At 47.1% G+C, this 25,469-nt stretch overlaps 1 protein-coding gene across 1 annotated transcript in view; it reads left to right on the top strand.

Annotated features, from left to right (window-relative positions):
• Positions 1–25,469, top strand: part of C1GALT1 (core 1 synthase, glycoprotein-N-acetylgalactosamine 3-beta-galactosyltransferase 1) — a 57,454-nt gene that overhangs the window by 16,223 nt on the left and 15,762 nt on the right. The window contains exon 2 of the mRNA XM_082258037.1: positions 2,548–3,215. Within this exon, the coding sequence (XP_082114163.1) occupies positions 2,548–3,215 (668 nt within the window). The remainder of the gene's footprint in view (positions 1–2,547; positions 3,216–25,469) is intronic.

The raw sequence follows: 25,469 nt of genomic DNA, 5'->3' as shown, positions 1-25,469 counted from the left end.
CATCAGTGCCCATAGTGCTGCCAGTCAGTGCCCATCAGTGCCTGCTCATCTAGGCACTGACTGGCAGCACTATGGGCACTGAGTGTGGGCACTGATGGTGCTGTTCATCAGTGCCGCACATCAGTGCTCCTCAGTGCCACCGGTCAGTGTCCATCAGGGCCACCCATCAGTGCCGCCTATCACTGCTCATCAGTGCCGCCTATCAGTGCCACCTATCAGTCCTCATCAGTGCGGCATATTAGTACCTCCTCATCAGTGCCACCTCATCAGTGCCCATAAGTGCCACCTCATCAGTGCAGCCTATCAGTGCCCATCAGTGCTGCCTCATCAGCGCACATCAGTGAAGGAGAAAAATGTATTTATTTTAAATAAAATTTTATTTTTTACTCTCAGAAAATAAGCAAAACTTCAAAATTTTTGGACTTTTTTCATTTTTTTTTTTTTTTTGTAAGAAATAAAAAACCCAAAGGTGATTACATACCACCAAAAGAAAGCTCTATTTGTGTGAAAAAAAATTATAAAAATTTCATATGGGTACAGTGTAGCATGACCGCGCAATTGTCATTCAAAGTGTCAGAGCGCTGAAAGCTGGAAATTGGTCTGGGCAGGAAGGGGGTGAAAGTGCACTGTAGACAAGTGGTTAAAAGTTTTTTTTTTTTTTTTTTTGCCATCTGTGTCCCATTGGAAATCTCAAGATGTCACCAGAAAATGTGTCCCCATTGGAAAATGTCCTCTCTATTGCTGTTCTCTTGACAACCTAAAGTTTGGGATCTTGTTTACTTTCACTTTCGATGATAATGGCAAACCGAGGGGGAGAATCTCCCTAACTTACCTGCAACGAAGCCCACGTTTTCCCTGCTGCCGGCCGCATCCATCTTCAGCCATCTTCCTTCCGTGCTGTATTACTGGCCGGAAACGCGTGACGTCACTCCCACGCATGCGCGTGGGAGCCACCAGTCACGGCACAGGGCTCAGGAGAAATGGCACGAGCGGCCGTTTCTTCAGAGCGCATACCTCAATGACGTCATCTTCTGCATGCAAAGTAAATATCTCCTAAACGGTTCAAGTTTAGGAGATATTTACAGCTAATGTCATCAGAGTGGGTTTACAACCACTTTAACCCTTTGATCACCCCTATGTTAACCCCTTCCCTGCCAGTGTCATTATTACAGTAACAGTGCATATTTTTAGCACTGATTGCTGTAGTAATGTCACTGGTCCCCCCCAAAAGTGTCAAAAATGTCAGTTAGGGGTCCGATCTGTCCGCCGCAATGTCGCAGTCCTGCTAAAAATTGCAGATCGCCGCCATTACTAGTAAAAAAAAAAAAAGAAAACAATAAAAATTACATAAATTTTTCCCCTAGTTTGTAGACGCGATAACTTTTTGTGAAAACCAATCAAAATACGCTGTGGGGAGAAAAAGGGCATCAATTTTATTTGGGTACAGCGTTGCACGACCGCGCAATTGTCCGTTAAAGTAACGCAGTGCCGAATCCCAAAAAATGGCCTGGTCATTAAGGGGGCAAATGCTTCCAGTCCAGAACTGGTTGAGGAATCTGTGGGTGTCGGGGACCACCCTCCCTATCTCTGCACATATGCATTGTGTGGTTGACAGGTTAGGTATAGAGTTTTATTAAGGTACGCCAATCTGGTGGTGTGGGTTTTATACATTTCCCAAACATACAGTGCCTTGCGAAAGTATTCGGCCCCCTTGAACTTTTCGACCTTTTACAACAGTATCTCGGACCTGCCTGGTGTGTTCCTTGTTCTTCATGATGCTCTCTGCGCTTTAAACGGACCTCTGAGACTATCACAGTGCAGGTGCATTTATACGGAGACTTGATTACACACAGGTGGATTCTGTTTATCATCATTAGTCATTTAGGTCAACATTGGATCATTCAGAGATCCTCACTGAACTTCTGGAGAGAGTTTGCTGCACTGAAAGTAAAGGGGCTGAATAATTTTGCACGCCCAATTTTTCAGTTTTTTATTTGTTAACAAAGTTTGAAATATCCAATAAATTTCGTTCCACTTCATGATTGTGTCCAACTTGTTGTTGATTCTTCACAAAGATATAAAACTGTAATTTTTTGTGAAGAATCAACAACAAGTGGGACACAATCATGAAGTGGAACGAAATGTATTGGATATTTCAAACTTTAACAAATAAACTGAAAAATTGGGCGTGCAAAATTATTCAGCCCCTTTACTTTCAGTGCAGCAAACTCTCTCCAGAAGTTCAGTGAGGATCTCTGAATGATCCAATGTTGACCTAAATGACTAATGATGATAAATAGAATCCACCTGTGTGTAATCAAGTCTCTGTATGAATGCACCTGCACTGTGATAGTCTCAGAGGTCCATTTAAAGCACAGAGAGCATCATGAAGAGCAAGGAACACACCAGGCAGGTCCAAGACACTGTTGTAAAAGGTCGAAAAGTTCAAGGGGGCCGAATACTTTCGCAAGGCACTGTACATTTTATATCTTTATATTAAAAATGCTCTTTTTTTTTTTAATATATTGCCATCTCATTCCTCTTCAGATGAAGATGTCCATGTATCTGAAGATTTGCACAAGAAGGTGAGAATCCTCTGCTGGGTTATGACCGGTCCTCAAAACCTGGACAAGAAGACAAAACACGTTAAGGCAACCTGGGCTCAGAGGTGTAATAAAGTCTTGTATATGAGCTCCGAAGAAAACAAAGACTTCCCCACCGTGGGGCTGGACACAAAGGAGGGCAGAGACCAGCTTTATTGGAAGACAATTAAGGCCTTCCAGTACGTTTACGACCACCACCTGGACGAGGCCGACTGGTTCATGAAAGCCGACGATGACACGTATGTGGTGGTGGACAACTTACGTTGGCTTTTGTCAAAGTATAATCCAGATGACCCCATTTACTTTGGAAGAAGGTTTAAGCCCTACGTGAAGCAGGGGTATATGAGCGGTGGGGCCGGGTACGTGCTCAGCAAAGAAGCCCTGAAAAGGTTTGTGAATGCCTTCAAGGAAGAAAAATGTACCCACAGCTCCTCGGTGGAGGATTTGGCACTTGGGAAATGTATGGAGAACATTCATGTCAAAGCGGGAGATTCCAGAGACACCAGTGGGAAGGAGACCTTCCACCCGTTTGTTCCAGAACACCATCTTATCCAGGGCTACTTGCCAAGGACTTTCTGGTACTGGAATTACAATTATTACCCTGCCATTGAGGTCAGTCTCTGAAGATATTTACTGTTGTATCTGTATTGTACCATAAAATTCTGGGGGCGCTTTACTAGTGTGTAGAAACATTTACATTCCTCACTGTCTCCAAAGGAGCTTACAATCTAATGTCATACACTAGGGTTAGATGGATACTGGTTTTTACTGGTGAGTACAAATTTGGTCAAGTACTCGCAGATACCGATCACATGAGCCCATACAAAATGAATGGGCTGAAATCGCTCTACAAAGAATTGCATGTGATTTGAACAGGAATGTGGTGGGATTCCTATCCAAATCGCATGCCGTTTCCCACACCGCATGTCATAGCGACCTCAACCTGGGTTTACGCAGGAACAGTACAGGAAACCACGTGATTCGGTCAGGAATCGCACCGCATTCCTGTTCAAATAACATCAATTTGAGGCCCTTCATTTTGTATGGGCTAAAATCACACCGCAAAGGTATTGGTTTCAGGTATCAGAGCATTTGAACAAGTACAAGTAATCGTGCAAACGCTTAGGCTCCATTCACACCTGGACGTTTTTGAGCGTTTTTCAGCTCCAAAAACGCTAAAAAAAAACGTTCCAAAACGCCCAACAAGTAAAACCCCATTCATTTAAATGGCCCCTGTTCACATCTGAGCGTTTTAACGCATGAAGCAAAACGCCTGTAGCTGAAAAAAGTACATGAGCTTCTTTTTGGGCTGATTACCAGCGTTTTTGATAGATGTCAATGCCTGCCTCCAAAAACACCTGAAAATCACGGTTAAAATAAGCGTGAAAACGATACGCTCAAGTGTGAATGCAGCCTTAGTATCGGCACTGATAGCGGTATCTGTGCAAACCTAACATACACATTACAGGGCAATTCAGGCACAATTTTTTTTTTTTTTTGCATTATTATAAAAGTGGTTGTTGACCACTATCGGAAAATCGTACGATTGTTCCTCGGACAAAAATGTTCGGCTGATTTTCTTATAGTGTGTATGGGCCAATATATGTGCCTTGCTCAGATTCCATGACTGAGGTTTGCAACCACTTTAACCACGTCTGGACCGAGCCCATTTCTGACACGTGTTGTTTACAAGTTAAAGATCAGTATTTTTAGCTAGAAAATTACTTAGAACCCCCAAACATTATATATATATATATATATATATATATATATATATATATATATATATATATATATATATACACACACACATACATAGATAGATAGATATTTTTTTTTTAGCAAAGACCCTGGAAAAAAAATGTCGGTCGTTGCAGTATTTTTTTGTCACGCGGTATTTGCACAGCGTTCTTTCAAACGCCATTTTGTATATTGTGAAAGATGTCACGCCGAGTAAATAGATACCTAACATGTTATGGTTTAAAATTGTGCACACATGTGGAATGGCGACAAACTAGGGTACATAAAAATCTCCATAGGCGACGCTTTCAAATTTTTTTAACAGTTACCAGTAGGGATGCACCGAATATTCGGCGGCCGAACATTATTCGGCCAAAAATAGAGAAAATAGCACTTTCGGCATTCGGCCGAATAAGTCAAAAGGCCGAATAATTTTGAGCCGAACAATGTCAGCTTCCGCCCTGACCGCTCACCTTCCTCATTGCGGCTCACGGCTCCCTTCTCACACGCCGCCGGTGTCCTGTCCGGCCGCGAGTAGGGGGTGTGACGTCACGCACGCGTCCCGCCCCCTGCTCCTGACTGCGGCTCCTTCACACTAGGTCCACGCCCCGCCCCCCTGTTCGCGGCTTTTGGCTCTGGCTGCAGTTCAGGTGTGTGATGCGGAGCTGAGCACATTTGGGGGAGAATACGGTAGCTGGCAGCTGCACAAGCATTAGTGTGCAGACTGCCATATGTTGTTGCCACTTGCCATGCTCATTACATTAGAGTGCCCTATAAAGTGCCCCTTAAAAAAAAAAAAATGTGCCCAACAGAGTGCTCCCTTGACATAAAATGTGGCCATCAGCGTGCCCCTTATTTTATGCTAAGGTACATGCTGATGAGCATATTTTATGTTAAGGGGCACTCTGATGGGCATATTTTATGTTAAGGGGCACTCTGATGGGCATATTTTATGTTAAGGGGCACTCTGATGGGCATATTTTATTTTAAGGGGCACGCTAATGGGCACATTTTATGTTAAGAGCAATGCTGATTTAAATGTTTTGTTTTGCCCATCAGCGTGCCCCCTAACATAAAATGTGCCCATCAGCGTGCCCCCTAAAAATTGGCAAAATAAATGGAAAAAATGTGAAACACCGCGTTCGGTATTCGGCCTTCGGCCAAGCATTTCATTATTATTCGGCTTAGGCTTCGGCCAAGAATTTCATTTCGGTGCATCCCTAGTTACCAGTTTAGAGTTGGAGTAGCTCTTCTTTTTTTTTTTTTTTTTTTTAGAATTATTGCTCTTGCATTGTTGATGGCGGCGATAGCCCACGTGTGGTTTGAACAGCGCTTTCATTTGCGGGCACAACTTACATATGTGTTTTCTTTCGTGTGCAAGCTCTTGGCGACGGGGCGCTTTTAAATTTTTTTTTTTCTTATCGATTTTAAGTTTAGCACAGTTTAAAAAAATAAAAAATAAAATCTGATCACTTTTGTTGCGGTCACAAGCAATGTAAACATCCCTTGTGACAGTAATAGGCAGTGACAGGCACTCTTTATGGAGGGATCGGGGGTCTAAAAGACTCCAGACCCCTCCTCTGCACTTTAATGAATTCAAAATGTGGAAATCTGCATTTTTTAAAACTGACAGTTTTTTTAAATTTGGCGCCTTTAGCCGCCCAGTAACCCGGCCATGATGTTATCACGTCGCTTCTGGGTTACTACATCGGAGACCCGATCAAAGCTGTATTCGGCTTTGTTTGGGACTCCAACCAGCCGGGGGACGTACCGGATGGTCGCTCGGGTCTCTTGGTGGGGCAGGAGACCCGGGCAGAGCCGCGGGAGGGGGGGAGGGAGCGTCCCCTCCCGCTCGCTGGGATAACAGCCGAGCGGCTCCCCGAGCCACATCAGTTGTTATCACCTGAAAGCCGGCTCTAAAAAATGGTACAGGGTTGATGCTTCTAGCTGAAGGGATCATCCCGCATCCCGGTGCAACCACTTCTCTGAGCAGACGTAGGGCTATGTCGATTCGCGGGACGTGGTTAACAGTCATTCATTAACTCCGCTCAGCTTAGTGCTGTTGTAGATGCGCGTGCTTTCAGGTGCACTCATTAGAAGGAGAGGTCCACAGTTGGGTGTTTTTATTAATGAGTGACAGTACATGCCACACAGCTTGTAGTATAAAAGTGGGCGTATTGAAGTAACATCTACAGTCCTTCTTTATGGCCTGTCTGCTGCACAAAGGTTATTCAGAGCTAAAATTCACCTTAAGTAGCCAGAACTATTCCCACTGGAATGTGCATCCAAGCTTACCTAGGAAGGCTTTGTCCTTTTGGAGTGCCGTCTTGGCTGCAGCCCCAGAGTTCAACTCCGTGAAGAGTAAGCAAACTCTGCAAGAAATTATACAGTTCAACATGTAGAGAGATTTTCTGTTCTTTGTCCCCATTTCGGGTGTGCCAAAAGTTTGGTTGTTTAAAAGGAAAATAATCTGCATTTACTGCTGATTGCTCACGCATCACTTATCTCATTAGGAGGTTAATCGTTAAGACTGCTTTAGGATAATACTGATGAAAGGTGATTAGTCAGCCATACTAAGACTGGGCAGTCAGGGTGTATTATGCAGGGACAAACCCTATGTCATGCGCTGTACAAGGATCTTCTATTCAATGGCTCACCTGTTTCCTTACAACAATCTATCGTGGGGCTTGTCGTTCCACCGTAGCTTGAGCTTTGTAGGCTGTGAGCAGTGGCGGCTGGTGCTCAAAATTTTTTTGGGGGGAGGCACAAACAGAAAAATGTAATAGGCATTGCTTTGCGGCAAAAAAACGCTGTAAAAATTGTGTGACTTTGAGGTCACAAAAGTGTGAAAGGGACCTTCAGTAATCAAGGTATAGTGTGCCCCCTTCAATGCAGAGTGACCACAGTGTGCCCCCTTTCAATGCAGAATGACCAGCGTGCCCCCTTTCAATGCAGAGTGACCACAGCGTGCCCCCTTTCAATGCAGAATGACCAGCGTGCCCCCTTTCAATGCAAAATGGACAGCGTGCCAAGCCCCCCCCCCCCCCGAGACCACTTACCTGTAGCGGCGGCTTCTCTTCAGTCCCCACATCTCCTCGAGTCCTCAGTCCTCCCTCCTCGGCCAATGGCATGGGGTTTGCCTTTCGGCCAATCAGGAAGCGGGTCTTAGACCTGCTTCCTGATTAGCCAGGAGGAGGATCCGTGTGACAATAGCGAATTTTCATTCGCTGTTGTCACACCATGGGTGGGCTCGGGGCGCACTGCTCTGCGCCCCTGGTCCACCCTTTGCTGAAGCCTATTAGAGCCTCTGGCTCTAATCAGGTGGTTAAAAAAAAGCCCCATTGAACTCCATGCGTCTGGCGCCCCGCATGCAGATTAGGGGGCCGGACGCATGGATGGGGGGGCTGCGCCCCCAACGCACTGGCTGCCACTGGTGTGAGCATACCTAATAGTTTGCCTGTAAAAGAAGTGTGGATATATTTATCGTTCTCATGGCCCATGTATTGAAAATCTGAGGCTTCTCCACCTCCCAATCGCTTCAAATAATCGACCTGTCGGATAGGAGACAGAATCCGCCAGGAGAAACCACAGCTGGTGGCGAGAAATCAGGTATTCTACACATCTGGACACCCTACACAAAAAAATGTTTTCTTTCTTCTGAAGTGTCCTAAGCTGAATGTATGTAAATTGAGACAGATTTTGCCTTCAACGTGCGGGAAGAGTCAGGGTGGATTTGATTTAAATCATGGTTTCAAATACTAATTGAAAGGCTTGATTTAATTCAACTTAATTAAAATCATAATCTTTAGAGAGCAACTGTCATCTCTGTCCCGCAGCGGCTCCTCCTCTGTCCCTCAATTGACTCACCGACAGTCCCATTCACTTTAATGGGACGGCTGTCACTATATCTGCTCTCCCACAATATGGGAACATGGAAATGCAATTAATAGTAAATATAAACTGCTAAATACCTTTTCTCATCAGCAGTATATAGCAGTCATGTGACTTCTATTTGTGTCTGGTTGAAGCTTGTAGGAGTTTATATTCTTCTCTGACTGTCCTATGAGGCTACAGGACCCTCTGATCCTCTGTCTGGACAATGCTGATTGGCCCTGTGCAGATCAAATGCACCCAAAAAAAAAAACACTCTAGCAATACACACCAAACTGAGCATGTGCAGAAAGCCCCCAAGGCTCTGTACTATCAGGAGATGGATTGGGGACTGTGGAAGAAGGGGGGAGGATCAAAGACAGGATCAAACAGCCATTTTACACAATGCGCAGGATTAACCCCTTAGGTTCACAGGGAGTATAACAAGCATGCTTTACTGCATATACAGACTGATTTTACTGTTGTGGGTTTAGTAACACTTTATAGTAGAATTCCAGACAACAGCTAACTAGTTTTAAAAATGCTCCCTCCCCCCTCCTAACACATGCTGACAAACCTGTGTAAAAAAGTTTTCTGGTCATGTGATCCCCTGTAGGTCAGCCAGTGGTGGCTGCAGGGAAGAGGGGAGAGTGCTTGACAACAGCTGGAATGCCTGGGAGCGGTGATGTCACCCATAGGTTTCCATGTCCCAGCACTCCCTCCTCTCCCCTGCAGCCACTGCTGGCTGACACAAGGGAGCCAGATCATGTGACTGGAGCAGCCTAAAATAGGTAAGTATATACATCTTTCCTACACAGGTTAAATCACCCCATCGCGCTGTAACTGTAATAATTGCTGGGTGCTGAGAGTAGCAATACTCAAGGGCTGGTGTACATCTGTGCGGTGCGTTACCATTGAACTCTTCAGGAAAGTACATCAAATATGCGGCAAGCAGGATTTTATTGTAATGCATGAAGGCTAAAAGGCACAGGTGTGCGTGAGACATTAAGTGCCGGTTTACATTTGTGCGATCACAGAGATCGCATGTAATTTGGAGCGCACTGCTCCTAAAATTACATGCGATGTCTGTGCGGTGCAAATTTCAGCCATACAGTTTGTATGGCTGAATTCGCACCTAACACGCACAGGACCCTATTTTTGGTCCGCAGCAGAATCGGATCGCATGGTGGTTCACACTAGTGCGATTGCGATTCTGTGCGAACTTTCAGATCGCACTGCGATATGCGATCTGATATGGGGGTGTCGTTAACTTTTAATTGACACCCCCTGAGTATCGCATATGGCAGTGTGAACTGCCAGAGGTGCGGATGCGATGCAGGAACACGCTGCATATTCGCAGCGTTCCCACATCGCACAAATGTGAACCAGTGTTCTAAAATTTCGTCTGACCCATGAAAATTCCGGACCCTCGTCACTTCCGGTTACACTATGTCATAACCAAGCTGATGCGAGCCCCAGTGCGCATGCATTTTCAAGGTCCGATAAAATTCTAAGACTAAGGCCTCTTTCACACGGTCCGCCTCCGTAGGCGGATCCGTGTTGCTCAGCGGGGATCGATCCGCGATCCCCGCTGAGCCGGCGGATGACAGCTCCGTCTGTGCTTGCAGAGCGGAGAGGGAGGTGTCTCAGCCCCCGCTGCCCTCTATGGGGGATCGGATGAGACTGGACCGCCTGTCCGCTCTCATCCGATCCGATCACTGAACGGATGGAAAAATAGGGTTTCCATCCGTCCAGATTTCACGGACAGGATCGGATACGGATGGCAGCGGGTGTCAGAGGACATGTCTCCACTGACATCCGCTGCCTCATAGAGCTGCATGGAGGATCCGATCAGATCCGCCTAAAACACTGACAGGCGGATCTGATCGGATCGCCCGTGTGAAAGGGCCCTTACGAACAGCTGACCGAGAGGAGGAGGGGGTGGGACGCACACACCGCTGCGGGATAATGTTACAACACCGCCGCGTCATCGAGCAAGGAACATGTTGCAGAGCTGACTTACAGGAGGAGGGAAGGAAGTGACTACTCATACTAAACAGTAATGATAAAAAAAAATAACAAATACTAAACATTTTTTTATCATTACTATTTAGTACGAGTAGTCACTTCCTTCCCGCTTCCTCTAAGTCAGCTCTGCGCGGCGGTGTTGTAAAATTTTCCTGCGGTGGTGTGTGCGTCCCACCTCAGCCCCTCCTCCTCTCAGTCAGCTGTTCGTAAGTCTTAGAATTTCATCGGACCTTGAAAATGCCTTGTGCGCATGCGCACCGGGGCTCGCAGCAGCTGGTGGTGACGCAGCGTCCCCGGAAGTGACGAGGGTCCGGAATTTTCACAGGTCCGACTAAATTTTAGAACAGGGGCACTTAACATAAAAAACAGATATAATGGGGCAAAACAGGACTGGAGAAACTCTGGAATATTCCAACTAACAATAAACTTGCATGTGGTAAAGATAAGATGCGCTATAGTCCAATGGTATACAAGCAGCACCTAGAATTCCCTGAACCGTGGGAAAAAAATAAATGAAAAAATGTGTACTAGTGCGCTAATAGGATGAACATTGCATGAAACGAACAAATCTTGGCATATATATGCTCTAAAGAGTAAGTACCTAAAAAATCAGTGCAATGTCAACAGAGATGTTTGTGACAAAAACATAGCGCTCAAAGTCCAAATGTGAATAAGGCCCCTTTCACACTTGTGCGACTTCAAAGTCGCACGATTTTGCCATGATTTTGACTGGGCTTGGATTGTCTTTTCCTCAAAATGCATCAAAATCGTGGCAAAGTAGTGCAGGGACTACTTCAAGTCGCACAGATATGAATGGGAATCATTGAGAACGACTTGTCATGCGATTTGGGACTGCGAAATCGCATGACAAGTCGCACAAGTGTGAAAGGGGCCTAAATGAAAACAATGTGAAAAAGTTCATAATGAATCCGGATACAGTTGAAAGGTGAGCAGTGAGTGAACACAGCAAACGAACTCAAGTGTTGCATGCAACTCCACAGTGATCACACGGATGGATGGCTGCTAACCAGAATCAAATGAAATCAGTGCAGATGTATATCTTATATGGTGGGATGAGCTGAGCCTCGATCGATGCATTAAACGCCTTCAGCAGCCCCAATCAATAAGGGCTCTTTTACACTATCCGCTCCGTCGGACGGACTCCGTTTATCTCAGTGGGGGATCGATTCGCTGATTCCTCGCTGAGCAGGAGAATGACGGCTGTGTGCAGAGTCACAGCTGTCAGATCCCCATACATCTCTATGGGGGAATCGGATGGGAACGGACCGTCGGTCCGTTCTCTTCCGATCCACTGGATGGATGGAAAATAGGGTTTCCATCTGTCCAGATTTGACGGATCGGATGTCAGGGGACATGTCTCCGCTGACATCCGATCCCCCATAGAGATGCATGGGGTGACCGTTCAGTTCCGCCAAAAAAACTGACAGGCGGATCTGAACGGTCCGTCTGTGTGAAAGGGGCCTAACACTGAACTTCTCACAGACAGGACCGGACCAGCAGGTGAAAATCAGAGTATGGCGGCTTCCATGCAGCTGTTTTTCTGTCTGTTGTGAGGAGACCTGGATGCTGCATGGAAACCGCCATCGTTTTTTTTGCTAAAAATTTGTAGCAGACAACAAATTGGCATAAAATGTTAAACATTTTGATTTTAAAATTTTTTTTTTTTTTTGGAAATGTTATATAGCAGAAAGTGAAAAATATTATTTATTTATTTATTTTTTTCCATATTCTGAAGGCTTTTTTTTTTTTTTTTTGAACATGTGACCAGCAGCAGAGTACTAGAAATTCCTTCTGCTGATGTTTCCCTGCAGACAGGCTGGGGTGGAGCGGGATCACATACTTAATTTTTTAATTACAATAAATACAGGTCCGTCATTCATTTACATAAAGTGCAAATGAAACTATGTGTGTTTAGTATCACTTTAACCGCTTGCCGACCGCCGCACGACTATATACTGCGGCAGTCAGCCCCTCACAAGCAGAGTGACGTATCGGTACGTCACTAGCCTGGGAGGGTCTGGGGAGCAAGCGCGGTCACGGACCCCCCCGCACGTGTGACCAGCGGACCCGATGTCCGCCGGCCACTCTGCGATCGGCGGGGGAGAGGGAGAAAGTCAGGCAGCTTGTGTAAACAAGCCACCTGTCATTCTCCTCTCTGTAAAGACACTGATCACACGGATCTAGTATGTAGATCCGTTGATCAGTGTCCTTACAGCTCAAGCCACAGCCAATCACAGTAGAAAGCACGCCCCTAGGGACACACACAGCCCCTCCCTCCCAAATAAAGTTAACCCCTTCACTACCAGTGAATTTTTACAGTAACAGTGCATATGTATAGCACTGATTACTGTAGAAATGTCACTGGTAACCCCAAAAGTGTCAAAAATGTCAGTCAAGGGTCCGATCTGTCCGCCCCAATGTCGCAGTACCGCAAAAAAAAATCGCAGATCGCCGCCATTACGCGTTAAAAAAAAAAAATGACAGAAATCTTTCCCTTTGTTAGTAAACGCGATAACTTTTGCGCAAACCAATAAAAATACGCTTTTTGCGATTTTTTTTTTTTTTTTTTTTTTTTTTTTTTTTTTTTTTTTTTTTTTTTTTACCAAACATATGTAGCATAAAACAAATTGGCCGAAAATGTTAAAAAATTTTGATTTTTACATTTTTTTTGGGGGGAATTTCATATAAAAAAATGTGAAAAATATTGTTATTTTTGCAAAATTGACGCTCTTTTTTTGTTTATAGCGCGTGATCAAAAAATCGCACAGGTGATCAAATACTACCAAAAGAAAGCTCTGTTTGTGGGGAAAAAAAGGACGCCAAATTCGCTTAGGTACAGCGTCGCACGACCGTGCAATTGTCCGTTAAATTCACGCAGTGCCGAATCGCAAAATACCCCCTGGTCGTTTAGCAGCCAAATCCTCCGGGGCTTAAGTGGTTAAAGCGGAGTTCCGGCCTCAAAATGCACTTTTGGCCCATCCGCTTGCTCAGTGTCACCTGTAAAAGAAATGGATAGTCACAATTTTTTATTTTTTTTTTTACTTACCTTGATATTGAAGAAAATATACTCACCTTTCTCCCTCTTCCTCCCTCTGCTGCCGCGGCCCGCGCCGTCACTTCCTTCTTGCATTGACTCCTGGGAGCTGAATGTCATCGCTCCCAGGAGTCAATGTGCCTGCACCGTCCCCGCTTATCACTTCTGGTGCAGGCACGTCATTCACCGCTAAACAGCTTCTGGGAATGCCCAGAAGCTGTGCAGAAATGACACGTCTGCACCGGACATGACGAGCGGGGCCGGTGCAGGGCATTCTGGGAGAAGAGGACACGGAAGAGGACGCTGCGGCTTCAGCTGCCCACACCTGAGATGGCAGCGCTGGAGAAGAAATTTTCAAGGTAAGTATTTCTTCTTGCAGGTAAGTGCGAGCGGGACAGATCAGAGGCTATCCATTGTGGAATGTACTATTCCTGACTGTCCCGGGGGTATTTTTATTGAAAAATACTTTCTGAGGCCGGAACTTCGCTACACTGTAAAGGACGTAGTAAAGACTTAAACTTGCACATGGGGAGATGTCTTACCTGCCAGTATAAAGTTATTCAGCTGTTTTTTGCTCCACTCATTCCTGTTAGACAGCAGAGCAAGGATCTGATCTCACTTTTTTTGTTGGGCCCGTTAACACTTGCTTTGGTGTTTTTGAGGCGATCCACATTCAGACCACTCTTCAAAGAGCATGACAGGTGGTGAGGAGGCATTGTTTTACCTCCCCACCGTCTGCTTTAATTCCTTGAAGCCCGCACTAGCACACTGCAGTCATGTGCATTGCATGTGGTTGCAGAGCGGCCCCATTCACTTGAATGGGTCGCATTTGGCAGTGCGCCACACCAGGGTATAATTCCTGCTGTGGCCTCAAAATCAATTATCACAGCCGTGGCATATGTTTACCCCTGGCTGCTGCCTCTTCAGGTAAAGAGGGGGCTGTAAAAATGTGGCTCAGTCTTCTCATTTTACCACACCTCTGCCTCCAGTTAGAACAAGCCATTAATGTCTTTAAAGCAATGCGAACTTGGTCATGGACCAATCCAGCCTGTGATTGGATAGTGAAAGAGCAGCTGATGGGGTCAGCCCTGTGCCCTCTCCTCCTATCAGCCAGCTCCCTGTTTTGTACAGTGTAGTAAAGCATTATTAGTTTACATTGCTCCCCCTTCATCTCCTGGCCTGAATCAAGCTGTGTAGGGAACTACTGAAGAAAACATTTAAAGTGGTTCTAAAGGCAGAAGGTATTTTTTTATTTGAATGCACTCTATGCATTAAGATAGAAAACCTTCAGTGTGCAGCAGCCCCCTAATACTTACCTGAGCCCCATCTCGATCCAGCGATGTTGTGCGAGAGACTTGGCTGCCAGGGACTCCCCCTCCTGATTGGATGAGAGCCAGCCATTGGCTCCCGCGGCTGTCAATCAAAGTCAGTAAGCCAATGAGGAGGGGGCGGAGCCAAGCCATGGCTGTGTGTCTGAATGGACACACACATAGAAAGCTGCTTACTGTGGGGGCTCCGGGACCAGCGTCTTTGGATTTCTAGGAGGTCAGACTTGGTTGACAGAAGTCATTTGTCAGCCTTATCTGTGTAAGCAGGACCGGTTCACATTAAAGGATTTGTCTTTAGTGTTTCCGCCTGAGCCTTGTATTAAATCTCATTTAGGCCCCTTTCACATTTGTGCGACTTGTCCTGCGATTTGGGTCTGCAAAGTCACATGACAAGTCGTTCTCCATGATTTCCAATGAGTACCGTTCATATCTGTGCGACTTCAAGTCGCAACGACTTCAAAGTAGTTCCTGCACAACTTTTGGCTGATTTTAATGCGTTTTGACTCGGGTCCAAAGACATACACATTGCTTCAAGTCGCGGTAAAATTGCACGACTTTTAAGTCACACAAGTGTGAAAGGGGGCCTTACTCCAAAACTCTCCTTTCCTAATGAATCCTCATTACATGCAATGTACTGTATATGACTCAATGGTGGCAAACCTTGGCACCCCGGATGTTTTGGAACTACATTTCCCATGATGCTTCTGTACTCTGCAGTGTAGATGAGCATCATGGGAAATGTAGTTCCAAAACATCTGGGGTGCCAAGTTTCACCATCACTGGATATGTAAAAGGTGAACTCCAGCTTTCCCTTCAGTCTTGCATCGTTGTACATGTACTGGAATTACTTACTCTGATTTCACTGCACACTGCGAGCTTCTCACTATGTGCATTAGAAGCTGCAGCAAGTCAGAGTTTGCCTCTTTTTCTGGCTAGAGAACATCCAGCCTCCTCCAGTCTTCCCTCCCCAGCCTCATCCAGTCTTCCCTCCCCAGCCTCATCCAGTCTTCCCTCCCCAGCCTCATCCAGTCTTCCCTCCCCAGCCTCCTCCAGTCTTCCCTCTCCAGCCTCCTCCAGTCTTCCCTCCCCAGCCTCCTCCAGTCTTCCCTCCCCAGCCTCCTCCAGTCTTCCCTCCCCAGCCTCCTCCAGTCTTCCCTCCCCAGCCTCCTCCAGTCTTCCCTCCCCAGCCTCCTCCAGTCTTCCCTCCCCAGCCTCATCCAGTCTTCCCTCCCCAGCCTCATCCAGTCTTCCCTCCCCAGCCTCATCCAGTCTTCCCTCCCCAGCCTCATCCAGTCTTCCCTCCCCAGCCTCCTCCAGTCTTCCCTCCCCAGCCTCCTCCAGTCTTCCCTCCCCAGCCTCCTCCAGTCTTCCCTCCCCAGCCTCATCCAGTCTTCCCTCCCCAGCCTCATCCAGTCTTCCCTCCCCAGCCTCATCCAGTCTTCCCTCCCCAGCCTCATCCAGTCTTCCCTCCCCAGCCTCATCCAGTCTTCCCTCCCCAGCCTCCTCCAGTCTTCCCTCCCCAGCCTCCTCCAGTCTTCCCTCCCCAGCCTCCTCCAGTCTTCCCTCCCCAGCCTCCTCCAGTCTTCCCTCCCCAGCCTCATCCAGTCTTCCCTCCCCAGCCTCATCCAGTCTTCCCTCCCCAGCCTCATCCAGTCTTCCCTCCCCAGCCTCCTCCAGTCTTCCCTCCCCAGCCTCCTCCAGTCTTCCCTCCCCAGCCTGACTGTCCCTGGACCTTCCCTTTCATTCATTGGAATTAAGTTCTTTCAATTTTTTGAGGTTCATCCTGACATGTGGGCATTACTTGGGGGGGTATGAATGCAAATAGTCTCCTCCAGCCTGACACCCCCCCCCCTTTCCCCATCAAGGCATTAGATATTTGCATAACTCCTCCCAAGAGCCAACCCACTTCTTGCATTAGACTGCGGATTCTTGAGAGGACTGAGGTAGGAAGCTATGCACAGCACTCTTCTGTCCCCTTCCACCCATGACCTGCCCTCATTGCATAGAGAAGCACAGAGATTCTGTAATGTCACAGGGTGAAAAATATGGTATGCAATGAAAACTGCTTTATGTAAACCTTTTACATTACAGGCGGTCCCTGGGTTACAAACAAGATGGGGACTGTAGGTTTCTTCTTAAAGAGGAAGTAAACCCGCTGAAAAAAAAAATGTAAAAAAAAAAACCTGTAAAGACAAAGGCATAATGAGCTAGTATTCATCGAATACTAGCTCATTATGAAGTACTTACCTAAAAACGAAGCCCCTGCAGTGCCAACAGGACGGCCGACAAGTTCGGCCGTCCTGCTTCCTGGATCGCGTCCTCCGGCCATCTGATTGGCGCGCAGGAGCGGCCGTTCACAGCACAGGGCTCTGAAGGAATGGCAGGGGTGGCCGTTCCTTCAGAGCACATGCACCGATGACGTCATCGGCTGCATGCACTGTAAATATCTCCTAATCGGTACATGTTTAGGACATATATATAGCACCTATAGGTAAGCCTTAATATAGGATTACCTATAGGTAAATGTCAACAAAGTGGGTTTACAACCACTTTAAGTCGAATTTGTTTGTAAGTCGTAACAGGTATATTTTTTTAAGTGTAGCTCCAGCCAAATAAATAATTTTTTTGTTTTTTGGATAGCATAGGGAAGGGTTAATACCCCTGTACCATTTGTTTTACTGTCTGCACCCCTGTTTTGAAGATTTCCCCTCACTTTCTGTCCCGGTGACTACTGGATTTTGAAAATGTTGGGTTGTTGTGGAAACAAGGATTGGTGATAAAGCTTCAGTGGAGACACCTTTTTCCCATGGGAACTCTTACAAGAGTGAATTTCCCTTCCTAGGGGGAGATTTCCTCTCACTTCCTGTTGTCTCTCTCCGTTTGTGAGTAGGAGTCGCTTGTAACGCGCCTGTAGTTTGTGGATTGGGGGGGGGGATACCAAGAAAGGCAAACTATATTAAACTTCAGCTCTAACCACTTGCCGCTGGGCAACATACCCGTACGTCGCCTGACTTTGAATGGTTATACCTGAATGATCGATCTTTCCATCAGAATGCATGTGCTTCCACTGTGGAGTCTCAATTTACAGAAATTAGGACGGCAGGTAATACAGGGTGCCGTGAAGGGGCCTTGCAGCTTACGCATGCGTTTGCAAATGTGTGATAACTAAACCCCTGTTTTTAACACATACTGTTAGACAGGTTAATTCAGTTGGTAAGCAGACTGGTTGGTGCGTTGAGCTGGGAATTTCTCTGGCTTTGTCTTGCATGCGCTGCCCTTTCATGTGCTCCTTGCTGTCAAGGCCAGTTATAGGTGGGGGTAGGGGCCATTTTGTTTGTTACTGATGTAATATTGGTGAGGGGACACACTGGGCTCCTTTGCTACCATTGTGCTCTGTGCTGGGTGTCCAGTGTGCCCCTGTAACTTTCAGGAGGATTGGGCTTCCTCCAGGCCAACCTGCCCCCCTATCTGTCCATTTGAATGCATTCTTTTCCACTGTGGGGAGACTCATAAATTTAAAGGCGTTAGGACTGCAGGTAATACAGGGTGCCGTGAAGGGGCCTTGCAGCTTTCGCATGCGTTTGCAAATGTGTGATAACTAAACCCCTGTTTTTAACGCATACTGTTAGGTTAATTCGGTTGATAAGCAAACAGTTATCTCTTTTTTCTAAAGCAATCCTAGCGGCTAAATAGCCACTGGATTGTATTTACAAGCGGTGGGAGAGGGTCCCCCCTCCCACCACCTTTCTGGGCTCTCCCATCCCACTGAGTAACCCAAGATCGCAGTCTTAAACCTACTGGGGGGCCTGAGACCGAAGCCAGTGCTTCTACCGGCTGACCATAGAGCTGATCATAGAGAGGACCAGAACCACCCCGATAATCTCTATGGTACAAGTAACCAGAAGTGGTGAATATTTTGTCACATTGGCTTCGCTGGTTGTAAACAAACCATTACTGGTTTGAAAAAAGCATTGGATTATACCGATCTTGCTATGAGCCGAAGCTTTTAAGGGCAGAGGAGACATCTGGGGTCAAATAGACCCCAGATGTCTCAGTAAAGAGGACCCTTCACTGCCTATTACTATCACAAGAGATGTTTACATTCCTGATAATAAAAGTGATAAAACAAATGTGCAGTGTGAAAATAAATACTTTAAATATATATATATTGTTTTTAAAAGTGCCCCTGTCCTTCGGTGCTCTGCGGTGCCCCTGTCCTTCGGTGCTCTGCGGTGCCCCTGTCCTTCTGTGCTCTGCGGTGCCCCTGTCCTTCTGTGCTCTGCGGTGCCCCAGTCCTTCTGTGCTCTGCGGTGCCCCTGTCCTTCTGTGCTCTGCGGTGCCCCTGTCCTTCTGTGCTCTGCGGTGCCCCTGTCCTTCTGTGCTCTGCGGTGCCCCTGTCCTTCTGTGCTCTGCGGTGCCCCTGTCCTTCTGTGCTCTGCGGTGCCCCTGTCCTTCTTCTGTGCTCTGCGGTGCCCCTGTCCTTCTTCTGTGCTCTGCGGTGCCCCTGTCCTTCTTCTGTGCTCTGCGGTGCCCCTGTCCTTCTTCTGTGCTCTGCTGTGCCCCTGTCCTTCTTCTGTGCTCTGCGGTGCCCCTGTCCTTCTTCTGTGCTCTGCGGTGCCCCTGTCCTTCTTCTGTGCTCTGCGGTGCCCCTGTCCTTCTTCTGTGCTCTGCTGTGCCCCTGTCCTTCTTCTGTGCTCTGCGGTGCCCCTGTCCTTCTGTGCTCTGCGGTGCCCCTGTCCTTCTTCTGTGCTCTGCTGTGCCCCTGTCCTTCTTCTGTGCTCTGCGGTGCCCCTGTCCTTCTTCTGTGCTCTGCGGTGCCCCTGTCCTTCTTCTGTGCTCTGCTGTGCCCCTGTCCTTCTTCTGTGCTCTGCGGTGCCCCTGTCCTTCTTCTGTGCTCTGCGGTGCCCCTGTCCTTCTGTGCAAAAGCGATCTGTCCCGCATAGTATGTAAACAGCGACCACAAATGTGATGTATTACTGCCAACATCAAATTGGGAGCAATAATTCTAGCACCAGATCTTCTGTGTAAATCTAAGTTGATAACCTGTAAAGGCTTTTAAAGTGATTGTAAAGTCTCATTTTAAAAAAACCAAAAAAAAAACCCAAACCTGTTATACTTACCTCCTCTGTGCAGTTGGTTTTGCACAGAGCAGCTCGGATCCTTCTCTTCTCCTGGTTGGCTCACTGACTTTGACAGCCGCAGGAGCCAATGGTGCCACGGCTGTGCCATTTAGGAGGGAGAGTCCCAGGATTGGCCAAGGGACTTGTGGACATCGCTGGATAGAGAGGGGGCACAGGTAAGTATTAGGGAGGCTGCTACACACAGGCGGCTTTTTATCTTCATGCATAGAATGCATGAAGATAAAAAAACCTTTTGACTTTACAACTCCTTTTAAAGCATCGCCTATGGATAATTTAAATGTAAGTACCGTAATTTGTTGCCATTCCACGGGTATGCACAATTTTAAAGCGTGACATGTTTGGTATCTATTTACTCGGGATAACATCATCTTTTATGTGTTTTTTTTTTTTGTGTGTGTGTTTTTGTGCATTAAAATTCATTAAAGTGTACATTTCCCAGAAAAAAAAAAATATATATATATATATATGTATATATTATAATGTTTGGGGGTTCTAAGTAATTTTCTAGCAAAAACACTGATATTTAGGTGTATGTGATAAGTGTAAGGGAAAGGCCTGGTCTTCAAGTGGTTAAATGTCTTCATCCCGGGTGGCTCATGCAGCAGACCTGTCTGTCCAGTTCTTTTCTGCCATTTTCCACTTATTTCCTGCTATATCTTGGAAGGAGTAGATCCACCCGACAATGACCCTGACACACCTTGTTCTCTAATCCATCACTGCATTGTAGAACTATTACAGTCAATGGACTACTACTTCACACTGAACTAACTATACTGGGTGGTGGTGGTGAGAGTTACCTACTGTATACTGGGTGGTGGTGGGAGTTACCCACTGTATACTGGGTGGTGGTGGGAGTTACCTACTGTATACTGGGTGGTGGTGAGAGTTACCTACTGTATACTGGGTGGTGGTGGGAGTTACCCACTGTATACTGGGTGGTGGTGAGAGTTACCTACTGTATACTGGGTGGTGGTGGGAGTTACCTACTGTATACTGGGTGGTGGTGGGAGTTACCTACTGTATACTGGGTGGTGGTGGGAGTTACCTACTGTATACTGGGTGGTGGTGAGAGTTACCTACTGTATACTGGGTGGTGGTGAAAGTTACCCACTGTATACTGGGTGGTGGTGGTGGTGGGAGTTACCCACTGTATACTGGGTGGTGGTGGGAGTTACCCACTGTATACTGGGTGGTGGTGGGAGTTACCCACTGTATACTGGGTGGTGGTGGGAGTTACCTACTGTATACTGGGTGGTGGTGAAAGTTACCCACTGTATACTGGGTGGTGGTGGGAGTTACCCACTGTATACTGGGTGGTGGTGGGAGTTACCTACTGTATACTGGGTGGTGGTGGGAGTTACCCACTGTATACTGGGTGGTGGTGGGAGTTACCCACTGTATACTGGGTGGTGGTGGGAGTTACCTACTGTATACTGGGTGGTGGTGGGAGTTACCTACTGTATACTGGGTGGTGGTGAGAGTTACCTACTGTATACTGGGTGGGGGTGAGAGTTACCTACTGTATACTGGGTGGGGGTGAGAGTTGCTATAGATAAGGGATATAAATACTGGAGATGTGATTAATCTTCGCTCATTGTGTATTCCTGCTGCTGACCTGAAGCAGTCAAATGGAAACAATGAGGCCTAAAAAATAAAGCTCTCATGCTGTTGCACTTGGTAGAGTGACCCCCTGGGTGGATGTCGGCACGGCCTGTGAATGACTGCAGTCCAGCTGTCTGTAGATTCAGTGCAAATACTGACCTTTTTGAAAGTCGATATTTACATATTTATAAGCTTGTTCCTATGTGATGAGCCTCAATGATAGATCACAGAGCACTGCATTGTGGGTTGGGGGAGACTGGATGTATTCTTGCACCATACCTTGAGGTTCTAGTATTTTGGGGAGAAGGGGAAGGTTTCTGCGATGTACATAAACAGCCATCAGGCACAATATAAAAGCAATGTGACTTTGCTGAAAGACAGCTACAGCATGGTCCTCCAGTTCTGGGGGGGGGGGTCTATGGACATTCTCCCAGAACCCCGCCCCCTTGGGCGTACATCAGGCGCACTCTGTGGCCATTGTCCCCTTTGCACACAACTGATCACAGATTGGGGTAAAGGGCCCTTTACCATGTGATCAGCAGTGTCCAGTCACAGCAGATCACATGTAAACAGACTTGTCAGTCATCGGAAATCCTCTCACGCACTGCTGTGTCTGTATGAGAGAGAGAGAGCTGATAACCAGCAAGGCTGTCAGTACATTGTTTACACTGATAATCAGGGCAGCCTATCACCAGCAAGGCTGTGTCAGTGCATTGTTTACACTGATAATCAGGGCAGCCTATCACCAGCAAGCTGTCAGTACATTGTTTACACTGATAATCAGGGCAGCCTATCACCAGCAAGGCTGTCAGTACATTGTTTACACTGATAATCAGGGCAGCCTATCACCAGCAAGGCTGTCAGTACATTGTTTACACTGATAATCAGGGCAGCCTATCACCAGCAAGGCTGTCAGTGCATTGTTTACACTGATAATCAGGGCAGCCGTATCTGTGCCCATCAGCGCACATCAGTGAAGAAGAAAAATTACTTATTTGCAAAATGTTATAACAGAAACTAAGAAAAACGTTTACGTTAAGCATAAGATAAAAAAAAAAAAAAAAAAAAAAACCCAGTGGTGATTGGATACCATCAAAAGAAATCTGAAAAAAAAAAAAAGATTTGAGTACAGTGTTGCATGATCGTGTAATTGTCATTTAAAGTGCGACAGCGCTGAAAGCTGAAATTTGGCCTAAGCAGGAAGGGGGTGAACGTGCCCGGTAGGCAAGTGGTTAAAGTGAACTTAACCTGGCCTGAAATCATTTAGTGTGTTTAAGACTTAAATGTCAGATGGAATTTCAGCACTTATAGGGCTCTTTCACACGGTCCGTCGGCGGACTCCTTGCTGTTCAGCGGGGGATCGATCCGCCGATTCCCCCGCTGAGCAGGCAGGTGACAGCTCCCTCTCCGCGCTGTGAGTGGAGAGGAAGGTGTCAGAGCCCCGCTGCTCTCTATGGGGGAATCGGATGAGAGCGAACCGCCTTTCTGCTCTCATCCGATCCGATCCCCTGGACGAATGGAAACTAGGGTTTCAATCCGTCTGGATTTCACAGACAGGATCGGATGCGGATGGCAGCGGGTGTCAGAGGACATGTCTCCGCTGACATCCTCTGCCCCATAGGGATGCATGGAGGATCCGATCAGGTCCGCCTAAAAAAACTGACAGGTGGATCTGATCGGATCGTTCGTGTGAAAGGGGCCTTAGACTTGTAAAAAAAAGTCACTGTCATGCTAATTTGTGTCCTTTATAACTTATCTCAGCTCTGTTATGCTAAAAATGTAGGCATACTGACATATTTCCTGCTTGCATGGCAATGTAGTAGAGGCGGCACGAATAACTGTTAAAAGATCGCATTCTCGATTCACACACAAGCTTAACCACTTAAGAACCCGAAGGATTTACCCCCTAATGAGCAGGCCATTTTTTGCGATACAGCACTGTTAATTTAACTGAATATAGCACAGTCGTGCGACGCTGTACCCAAATAAAATTGATGTCCATTTTTCCCCACAAATACAGCTTTCTTTTGGTGGTATTTGATCACCTGTGCGATTTTTTTTATTTTTTGCTCTATAAACAAATTCTGAAAAAAATATTTATCGTTTGACGGACGCAGTTCTCTCTGATTCATATCAGTAGTTGTTTTTCAAGACGGTCCTTTTCGCTCAATCCCTCTGGGGATCCCTCAGGAGGCACTCCTTCTTGAAGGCGACTGGAATCCAAACTCTCTGGACTTGCGGATCCATCTGTGCCCGGTGCCCAGGGAGTCTTGCTCTGGAATCCTTCCTCCCCATCTACTGGACAATTGTCACCACGGCTGCAAGCTTGTCCGGGTGGGGAGGAGTCCTCGGCAGGTTTTCTGCTTCGGGAGTATGGTCCCTGGAGGGATCCAGGTTACCGCTTATTGTGCTGGGGCTGAGAGCGATCCAGCTTTGTCTAGTTCACTGGATTGGGCACCTGCAGCTGTCCGGTGCACTTTCAATGACTGCGCCGCGTAGGACACTAGGCAGGAAAAAGTTCTGGCTACGCCTATGGGCAGTCCCAGAGGGTACACCCTCTCTCTTCCTGCATAGGATGTCAGTTTTGTATCAAAGCAGTGTCAGAAAGTAACACCAACCCAACTCAAAATAGAGGGGCGGGTACTGCATCCATCAATGAACTTAAGAGAAAAGGATTTTACGGTAAGTCAAAAATCCAGTTTTCTCTATCGTTCATTGACGGACGCAGTTCTCTCTGATTCATATCAGTAGGGACGTCCCAAGCAGTGCCATAAAATGAGGGGTGGGAACAGCAGAAAAGAACAACTCCCCAAGGCCAAACACAGCCAACCAGGCAACATACGACTCATCAGAACAAAAGATGAGGCCCACCTGAAACCAAACAGTAAATACCCTCAAGGAAGGCCAAAAGCCCTCCAAACAGCAGCCAGCAAAAAATCTTGCGGCCGAAAAGAGGCATCTGCAGATGCCAGCACATCCACCTCATAAAACATAGCAAAGGTGTGAACAAACGACCAGGTAGTCGTCTTATAACCTGAAGCACAGATGCCTGTATGGCAAAAAGCCCAGGAAGCACTAGGCGCCCAAGTAGAAAGCGGCAAAACAGGGAAAGGTAGGACCTGACCCATAAATGAAGAAGCCTGCACCACCGACTGTCCGATTCACCTGGAAACAGTCGCAGCAGACACAGGCAGCCCTGTCCTTGGGCCATCCATGAGCACAGAGAGCGAACCCGACTACAAGAAGACTAAGTAGTCGCCAAGTACCCCTCAAGTGCCCGAATTCCATCCAGAGTATGCAGCGCACATTCCGTAGGATGAGGGGGCTCCGGACACCGGATGGCAACACAATGGCCCCGTGCAAGTGAACACTAGAAACCACCTTTTGGAGGGAAGGACGGATCCGGACGAAGTACCACCTGGCTCCATGAACCAACAGATAGGGAGAATGACAGGACAATGTCACCAGTGCCGACACCCCGTGTGCTGAGTGACAGCAACCAAGGCCACCTTCTGCAATAAGGTAAGCAGGGGATACCCACGATATTCGCAAAGGAGGGTCTGGAAGAACCGACTGCACCAACCAAGGCCCCCAGTTGGCGACGGAGGTCGCACCGGAGGAACCAAGTGTCGCACCCCCTGGAAAAAGTTACGCACCAGGGAACAGGCGGCCAACGGCCTGTGGAATAAAAGTTATCAAAGCTGAACCCCACCCTTGACAGTACTCAAGGCCAACGTTTGATCAATCCCCCCGTTGAAGGAAGCAAAGATCTGGCCACTGAGCAAGAGCGAGGGGGAGTCTAAGAAGACTCGCATCACGCAATACGCGTCTTCTTCATATGATGTAAAAAATCATCATAGAAGATGCTTCCCACGCTTTACGCAGGGTGGGAATCACCAAAGCAGACAACCCCCTGTCCTTTGACACCTGGCTTACAACAGCCAAGCCGGCGAACGTAAAGCCGGACGGGAGATCGTCCCCAAAGAGAAGAAACCCAAAGATGCGTCAGCGGCAAGCATGACCAGGTTGACGTACCAAGCTCGGCAAGGCATGTCTGGAGCCACGAGAATGACCGAAATCCCCGCCACCTCGATTCTGTGAA

Source organism: Pelophylax lessonae (assembly GCF_965119305.1).
Source record: "Pelophylax lessonae genome assembly, chromosome: 5".
Taxonomy (NCBI): Eukaryota; Metazoa; Chordata; class Amphibia; order Anura; family Ranidae; genus Pelophylax; species Pelophylax lessonae.
Note: the sequence above shows the minus strand (reverse complement) of the source record. Positions and strands in the feature narration are given on the sequence as shown.